The following is a 9,119-nucleotide window of genomic DNA, read 5'->3' as shown; positions in this document are numbered from 1 at the left end:
CTTCTGTTTTGAATCTCCAGATGAAAACTTGGAAGACAATGTGCAGAAAATAGTTAATTAACATAAAATTTATATGTACAAAATTTGTTTGTTTTTGAAACAAGAAAAGAGGTAATGTCAAATTCAGCAGCCAAACATATTTACAATCACCTGTCATTGACTGTCCATATAATTAGCACAATTACCCTGACCCCATTAGTAAGGCGGCCTCTCACGTTTTAACATATATTTATTGAATTGTAGAGAGAGCTACCTCCAGGTGATAGCAGCTATTTACAGCATATGTTACAGTTGCCCCAGCAATATTATTCTGGTCGAAAGCTGACAAGATTGGGAAGGGCAGTTGACTGGAGCTTCTTAATTTCAGAGGCAGTTACCTTGCAGGATTCCAAAGATAGCGACCGTAAATTCTTTAGAGGCTTTAAATACAGCAAACCATCATTAGTTATGTAAGAATTTGAAACATTTAATGACACCAATGCGGTCAGGCCTGCATTTACACCAGAAAATGAAAATCCATGATTAGAATATCTCACTGACTTCATCAGAGCACAGACAGATGGAAGCCATGGACTAGAATACTTTCACATTCAGAAGCCATTATTAGAAGGCCCCAAATAAGCTCTCAATTCACCAGTTTTACTGACTGCCCGTTCATCTTTGCGTGTTTAGACATTTCCTGGACCAACTAATCATACATAACCAAGTTACTAGACAGTAGCAAAAGTACTGCAAATCACTGGTCCTGCAGCAGAATGCCAAGCGGGACAATTGCCAGATGAGATAATCTGACACTAGAGATACAAGTAGCTGTCTTATATATGTCTCTGCATCATTTTCTATACAAGCATAGCAAGGTTTGTTCTATTCAAGAATTGCACTAACAATGGCCAAAAAAGGAGAAAAAAAAGAAGCTAAATAAACACCATAAAACCATGAGGAATAAAAGCAAAACTTACCTGAAATCAGTTCCAAGGATTTGTTTGTCAGGTTGCAGTTTTGTGAAAGGTTCAATAGCGTTAAAGAGGTAAGATCTTTGATATTTTTCACCCCAGCATCAGTTAAACCACCTCCACATATTTCAAGGGATTGGAGGTTCTTGAAGCCTGTTTAACATGAAAACAAGCAGGTGCAAGAACATTTAACACAAAATTAGAACATGTAAAACAAAATTCTTGAGAAAAGTTTACAATGAAAATGAGATTATGCCAAACTCAATATTAGGCCTATTGATGAAGACCATAACAACCTTTTAATAAACATGATTCTAAAAGTTCTCATGAGCCTACTGATTATCCTACCATTGGAGATATAAATACACCTCAATAAATCAACTAAAGGGACCTTATATTTCTCAAAGTTACTCCTGAACTTCCTCAAGTATGTATGTCCAAACTATCCAGTCTTCAAGGCAAAGAGCAAACCAAAACAATCAAGTTTTTCAAACAAACAAAAAGAAAACATCAAAGGTTAAAAGCTATAATAAAACTTGAATATGACAAAATGATAGATTCAAGTTTTTCAAACAAGAAAACTGGTCCATTAAGCAACTTGCAATTTTAATTACTTAAGCAATGTCAATATTTTTGACATACATCGCAAATAATTTGTTCCAGTGTCCGAAATCCTAGCCCCAAAAAGATCCAGATGTATCAGTCCAGTCAAACCTGCATCAGCAAAATCAGAAATGTGATGACTTCATACGGATTACACAATGAAGAAAAATAGAGAAGTGTGAATAAAATATTGACAATGGAGCAGCAATTTGGTGCCCACTTAGACTTAGCTTTTGGAAAATGAATTATGTCACTACAGACATCTTGGTGCAGCAATAATTGATATAAGATTCTTAAAACGGATGAATACACTAGACCTGAATGGTGAATAACACTATGAAACAGGTTTCAATATACAGCTATACACCAATAGCCACGGATGAAAATAAGGTAAGAAATTTGCCATCTTAACGCAAGAAATGAATGATCCAGTCCATGGATTTTTAAGTTATTATTTATTTACTTTCCTGTAATGTCAATAATGAATCAGAGTTCTCTGATCTGTTCAAAAATTATTTATTTGCTTTCAAAGATTTCTCCATCTAGAGACACAATGTTTTTATATAAGGAAACATTCATAGCTGAAAGCTCAGCAAAATTTATGACTCCAAACCTGGCTATCCTGTAACAATCTAAGGCAAGGAAAAAGGGGTCGACAACCTACATTTCACAGTGGTCACCTTGTAAAACACAAAAATCAAGGAAAAATATAGCTCCAAATTTCTTCACTCCACAAAGACAGCAAAGAGACTTCAACCAAAAGATACAACCATAAGATTTCAAAAAGCCATAAATAGGATCAAAGGCACACCAGAATGTCTCCAACTTAGATGCACAAAGTTAGAAGAATGGTACAAAGAAATAAGTGAAAGTACTAACTTGTCAGAGCCAACAGCCCAGCATCTGTAATTTGGCGAGCATCCAGATTAAGTGACTTAAGAGCAGTCAATCCAGACAACTTATGTAAACCACTATCAGTCACTAAACTGAATGATAAATTCAAGGTCTCCAGATGTGTCAATCCTAATATAACAGAGCCAAGTCAGCATCATGCATTTAACATTATAATGCACTGAAAATTTCAGAAAAAATTGAAACCAAGAACATATAATTTAATAAAGAACCATGTGGAAAAGGGCAAGGATCATAATAGATGGTTTATAACACCACAACCCTAATCTTAAAGCTTTGTTGCTTTGCCTTGTTAGGTCATTGATGAAGCAAACACTATAACAATATGATTGCCGTGAATTCTGTAATACATTCTATTCATTAATATATATTCAGCCGACATCCAGTGTCAATGTGTAAGGCATAAATAAAATTTCAGAAACAAATGAAAAAACGTATATATGGAAGAACTGAAAGTATCAAATGTTTCTCTTTTCTCCAACACATCATCATATACAGAAGGAAACAGAAATGGAGCAATAAGTCAAAGAAATCCAGGTAAAATAACCATTTCAAATGTATATAACAACTGAATTAAGAGAACTTGTTAACTCAATAAAAAAGATGATTCCTCAAAGAAAAGCAACTTAACAAAATCTGTGAACAATTTTATAGGTAAGAGCGGCCTAACAGGAAGATAGGTTTCTAAAAGTATCACTGAAATTGTGTCATGCTTATAGCTAATATCAAGGGTTCAAAACTGGTCATATCACACACAAGCAAGATGATAAGAGATAGATTACTAACCAGAGAGGTATCGGAGCCCACTGCTTCCAACTTCAGTATCAGACAACTCTAGACTTTTGAGAAGTGAAAGGCCTGAAGAGCAAATCACAAGATAAACTAGGTCACGAAAATGTTTAAAGCAAACAGAGATCCTCCCAACATAACAGTTTAACTAGCAGCAAAATGAAACATGATATAGAAACCTATCAAATTAGCAAGGCCTTCATCACCAATTTTACATGAATCTAAATTCAGGCTCTCCAACTTTGTTAATCCTGCAAAGAAAGATATACCATATCAAACAAACTTATCACCATTTCAAATAAACAAGAGACCAGAATCAAATGTAAAATAAACCAAAGGATCAATGGTCTCATTTATTCAAATTCTTATCAACAATAAACTGCAAACAAGCATGAGTACATGAGGGAAAGCATAAAAAAATATGGAATAAGAATGAAAATTGTCCACTCTTTGGACCAAAGGTTCTTTATTTCACAGTAGAACTGCAAGAAAAATTATTAGGACGAGTATCTTTTTTGATAGTCAACCAATCACATACAGAAAATGAACCAGAAATCAGTTATCATAGCATTATCAGACTTTTTAAACCTTCAGTGATGCATTGAAACCACTATCTGTAAGTGAACGTCGCCTCAGACAATCTTTGTGTCAAAATTATTAACTATCATCTTGTGTTCTCAAGTGAACAGCATAATATTTGTCAAAATTGAAAGCATGAGGTTGCAAATATCATTATTATAGTTAGATCATAACTTTTTTCTGAATAAAGTCTGAAATGTAGGCCTATCTGTGCACCAATTAGAAGAAATGAGCTTTTGGATTTGGGGTGACCAAAGCTTCTAGAGGTAGACCACGAAAGACATGGATGCAAGTAATAAGAGATGATATTAGACTTAAGGAAGTAGATGAAAAGGCTGTTTTTTATAGAAATGAGTGGTGCGAGAAAATTCAAAACTATGACGTAACATGATTCCTTTTTTTTGGCCTTTCATACAACCGACTTCAAAGTTGTGGGATATAAGGCTTAGTTTTTTGTTGTTGTTGTTGTAGGTCTGAAATACAAATCAATAGCCACTAACTTTAACAATAGTAAGGTCTTACAATTGTCATGATTTATGGAAAGCAACGGTGCAATTTACTGAGCTAACCTAGTAAAATTCATTAACTTGCACTGCCCTCTAGAAGTTGTTCAATGCAAAGAAAGAATGCAAATGGTCCACTCCCAGTAAAAGTTAAACTAACGGACCACAATGCAGTAACAAAGGGGAAAGAGAGAGAACCTTTTAGGTGCGCTAAACATGCATCTGTTATATTGTTAAATGGCAGGTTCAATACCTTCAAATTCTTAAGTCCTGCAAATGAGTGGTAAATACTGTAAATATTACTAACTATACTTAGCCATGCAATCGTTCTATGTGATTATTCAATACAACAAAGGGCTAAAAGATATCAACTACAACTCACCAGAAAACTTGTCACATCCATCATCAGTTAGGCCACATCTTCCAAGATTTAAGTATGCCAAAGCAACAAGAGCTGCAGATAGAATAAATAATTTCTTTAATGAACTGAACATGATATACGTCCTCTGGTATCTAATTGAATAAACGATTCCAATCCCAATCCCTGCTTCATAGGCAGGAAAAAATTACAAGATAATTGCATAACATATGAAAATTATTATACTTCCAGGAAATTCAGTAATAGCTCAATGTATTCACTTTACCAAACTCCATGAACTTGTTAACAATTCATTGTTTGTTGCAATATGGTATAGTTGATCTTCTACTGCATGATAATGCTAGAGAGTTTATCCTCGTCCACATAATCTCCAAACTATAAGACATTACATCCGCTAACCAATTTGCCACACAAACCACACATGGTTACGTTTGAAGGTACAACCAATTTCAATGTATAGCAGCAAGTAATTGTACAATTATAGGTATCACTGAAAAGGCTACTAATAAGAAAATGCACCTGAGATGGAATCCAAGCATGCAGCGGTAAGTTTACATCCTTCCAGATCCAACATGATAAGCTTGCGCAAACCTGCCATGGACAATTATATTAACACATAACATAGGTTAAAGTTGTTAAATTCTTGAGGTCAACTGGTCTTATTAAGAAGATAGATTATTAGTTCTAATAAGTACGTAACTGACACCACAGCAAAGAAGATTAAGATGTCATTACTAGGAGACGATGAAGATGATGACATAAAAGGGAAAAACTCACCCCTAAAGTGCCATGATGGAAAACAAAAGCTAGAAATAGAACAGATAAGCAGAATTAATCATGTAACAATCAATGAATAAGGAACTGAAAGCAAGAACAATGAATTTAAACAAAGAGAAGTCCTATCCTTTTACATAGCACAAAGGACAATAGTTTGTTCTGTTAGTATACTAACATGCAAAAGGTGCAGGTAGATAAATACCTCTCAAGTAAGACAGTCCAAAATCTGTAATGTTACTGTTTGATATTTGCAACTCCTTCAGATTATTAAGCCCTGAAATAAAAGAAACATGTAAAGCTATACAAAAAAATTCTGGAATCTATTGCCCTTCTTGGACGTTGAAAAGTTGTCAGTTATATGTGATAAATCTCACTTGATATTAACAAATAATAATTGTGAATACAGTGACAACCATCTGATGACAGCATGCAATGATGACAATTCATGTCAGCTTGATCCGCTGTTGTGAAAAAAAAGTACCCGATGTATAAAAATAGCAGTCTTCAATTAGCCCAAAAAAATTGTCAAAATTACCTGAAATAGCCTTCAAGTCCATGTCTGTAATGCATTTACAGCATCTGATATTAAGACACTCAAGTTTAGATAAACCTGAAAAAGACGACAATGGGTAAAACTGATAAAGCTTCTGAGGAAAAGAATTAAAGAAAAGGACTGGAAAAGATGTTGCACTAACTTGCTAATATAGGAATCCCAACTGAAAATTCCATAATTGTTACTAACAGAACATTTTTTAAAGTGGGAAAATTTACAGTGCAAGTTTAAAAGTTCATCACAACACAAGCATTCTAAATTGTCATCGAAAATTTATTCATTCACAACAAACCTTTAAGATGCACAAATCCGCCATGAATTCCCGAGCACCTCTCCAGATCCAACTTTTCCAGGTTAACTAAGCTGGAAAATGCACGCATTCCTTCAGCAGTAATTGCATCGCTCTTTTTAAAACTCAAGGATGTCAAGTTCATTAGACCTAAAAGATCAAGGGACATAATGCCCATGAACAGCACGGAAACAATGTCAAACAGCAAGCTGATCCAAATAACTATTGCATTGATATCCTAATCACAGAAAGGCACTACTATATAAGATTTTATTATACTATGCACAAGATAGATTATACAGCAATAAAATGTCTAACAATGGATGGTAAACAAAGTTTTATATATAGTTTTTATAATGTTTTCAAGACATTTAATAGATAATTAACAGTTTTCAAACACTATCCAGGAAGCATGACATCTTGTTATTTTAGGTTTTTGTTTCTAAGAAATATGAATCGACTAAATAAAACTGGCAAAAATCCTACCAAAAAGACAACCTTGAAAATTCTTGCCCCAGTTATTCAGTATCATTGATCCACTACAGAGAACAAATAACAAGAGAAACATATTTCATCTTCACTTTCGAAAGAATTGTAATTCTTTATTAGCAATATGTGAAGGTAGAATAAAGCAAAATTCCAGAAAATGAAAATGGTTACAAATGATTTTCTTTATTTAACAGCACATTGTAGCAAATTTCAAATAAGGCTAAAATCACTAATCCTGGCAATCCATCAAAAGTGTTGACAATGCAGTTCAAGATAATGTCATACAATGCTGACAAAAGCATAAAGCCAATCATCAGCCCTAGCATAGCTGGTGTCATGTCAGTAGAATCAGATGACAAACTATAGATTCAGCCCTACGGTAACCAAGGTATAAAATAAAGCAATAGAAAATTACCACTAATATGCTTCAGCCCCATTGCTGAAATGTTTTCACAATGGTTCAAAGTTAAGGCTTGGAGGCTCAAGCACTCTTTTAGGAGACCCAGCCCAGAATCTGTTACATCAGAACCAGAAAGATCAACAGAAAGTAATGATGTCCCTTGAGAAGAGATGACATCCATCCAATTATCCTGCACTCTGGGATATTCACCCAACCAAACATCCTGTCAATGCAAGATATAAATATGGTAAACAACATCATCTATGAAGACATAAAAAATTAAAAGGTGCAACATGTTTAAACCACTCAGGGAAAAATCACCTCAAGATCACAATCACGAAACTTTTGAAGAAAAACATCAGTAAGATGATGGGATAAAACCAATTTGTTGAAAATTTGTTGACTTATATCCTTTGGCAGCATTGCCAATGAACTATACCGGTCTATGTCCTGTGAGAGTAACAGTATATAATATCAGAAAAAACAAAGAAAACAATCATCTGAGAAACATGCCAACATGATAGACATACTTCGCATATTTTATCAATGCATAATTCCAGGAGAGATGGGCAAATGGCCACACCAGGCTGTTGAACCACCATGGGCCGTGAAAAGGAGGTTACAAGCCACTTTGAACTACCACTTTTCCCATACCTTCCAGACACCCCTCTTCGCATTCCATCTTCAACGATCAGTTGGTCTCTCTTCCTTGAACACACTCCCCCCATTTGATTGATAGTCTAATAAATTATCAATTAATATCATGAAGCAAGAAGAAAAACCAATTTACTCCCCATTATAGAACCACAAACATGGTCTAAAGTCTAAACTCAGCTTCTTCACCCTCCAACACAACTGGACAGAAGCAACAGCATGACAGAGTCAGCTCTTTAAAGAGTACTACAATTGCAAAACCAAAAGGCTAACAAAAAGGTCACCATCTATCATTCTATCACTAAAATGATATAGAACTCATATATAAATCAATGCTAGCAGCATTCATCCCAAGCATAATGAATGCGTAGAACACTTATTGGCTCTTATTAAAACATTCTATTAGGTAAACAAAAGCAGAGTCAAGAATTCTTCAAAATCAAAATCAAAATCAGAGCCATTGAAAGCATCAATTACAGAGAAGCTCCTGTAATCAAACTTAAGAATAGTTAAGTAAATACTTCATCCAATGCCAGAAACCCAAAAATAAAGAGCCTCAGAAACAAAACATTCAGGGTTTAAATGACAACGTAAGCTGCATCTGATTCATAACTTGCATCCCAAACAAGCCAACATACCAAAACTTATAAAGCAAAGAAGCAAAAGAAGAAGAAACAGAGGAAATATTCAAAACCCCATTTAAAGGATAACGCATAAACCTCCCTCATTAAAGAATAAAACATTAATAAATGCAAATACATGTAAATATATATATATATATGAAACGATGATCAGTAAGCTCTTTACATTCTATTTAGCTATATACTCTATCACTAACAAAAACAGCTTGTAAAAATTAAAAATTTCAAAGCAATACTACTAAAGAAAAAAAAAGGACTTCTAAAAAAAAAATACTTAAAAGAGAGCTAAGGATAGTTTGAATTCTCATGTTTTTAGAAAACAAAGGAAAAAGGAATCCGGGATATCAAATTTCACTTTTTTTTTAAGGAATTAAACAAACAGAGGACGAAAAAAAAAATCTCGAAATAATGATCAAACTATCGAATAACATTTATATGCAAAACCCAAACCAAAAAAAAGAAAAAAAAAAAAAAAGAAGGGAATACCTTAATAACAGAGATATCATTATCTGATCAGAATCGGAATGAAAAAAATAATCATTTATAGAAAAAAAAAAAAAAGATATAAAGGAAGTGAGAGAAGAATATTAAAACTGAT

General features: G+C 33.9%; 1 protein-coding gene across 9 annotated transcripts; it reads right to left on the bottom strand.

The window, feature by feature from the left end:
- Positions 1–41: 41 nt before the first annotated feature.
- Positions 42–9,119, bottom strand: LOC111303312 (uncharacterized). Of its 9 annotated transcripts, none has more exons than XM_089742212.1 (16): positions 9,008–9,119; positions 7,757–8,081; positions 7,548–7,676; positions 7,242–7,449; positions 6,341–6,487; positions 6,031–6,105; positions 5,698–5,769; positions 5,238–5,309; positions 4,722–4,793; positions 4,538–4,609; positions 3,437–3,508; positions 3,255–3,326; positions 2,436–2,579; positions 1,596–1,667; positions 960–1,106; positions 42–490 (listed from the first exon to the last, which is right to left on the bottom strand). In XM_089742212.1, the coding sequence occupies exons 2-16, from the start codon at positions 7,952–7,954 to the stop codon at positions 306–308; spliced, it is 1,737 nt and encodes a 578-aa protein (XP_089598338.1). In that variant the 5' UTR covers positions 7,955–8,081; positions 9,008–9,119; the 3' UTR covers positions 42–305. The 9 variants fall into 9 exon arrangements, with proteins under 9 accessions (XP_089598338.1, XP_089598340.1, XP_022755212.2 ...); XM_089742214.1 differs by having other exon boundaries at positions 7,242–7,423; positions 9,008–9,055; XM_022899477.2 differs by lacking the exon at positions 7,757–8,081 and having other exon boundaries at positions 9,008–9,093.

The sequence above is a fragment of the Durio zibethinus genome, chromosome 13 (assembly GCF_047325235.1).
Source record: "Durio zibethinus cultivar Kanyao isolate XHJ-2024 chromosome 13, ASM4732523v1, whole genome shotgun sequence".
Classification (NCBI taxonomy): Eukaryota; Viridiplantae; Streptophyta; class Magnoliopsida; order Malvales; family Malvaceae; genus Durio; species Durio zibethinus.
The sequence above is the reverse complement of the archived record's forward strand: the minus strand, read 5'-3'. Positions and strand labels throughout refer to the sequence as shown.

What these genes read in the sequence shown, in the direction of transcription:
- LOC111303312 (XM_089742212.1), bottom strand. Translation starts at nt 7,954, where the DNA reads ATGGGGGGAGTGTGTTCAAGGAAGAGAGACCAACTGATCGTTGAAGAT. An exon ending in GCATTGATAAAATATGCGAA is followed by an intron (nt 7,677 to 7,756) that starts GTATGTCTATCA and finishes TTACTCTCACAG; the next exon opens with GACATAGACCGGTATAGTTC. An exon ending in AGGCCTTGCTAATTTGATAG is followed by an intron (nt 3,327 to 3,436) that starts GTTTCTATATCA and finishes TTTGCTCTTCAG; the next exon opens with GCCTTTCACTTCTCAAAAGT.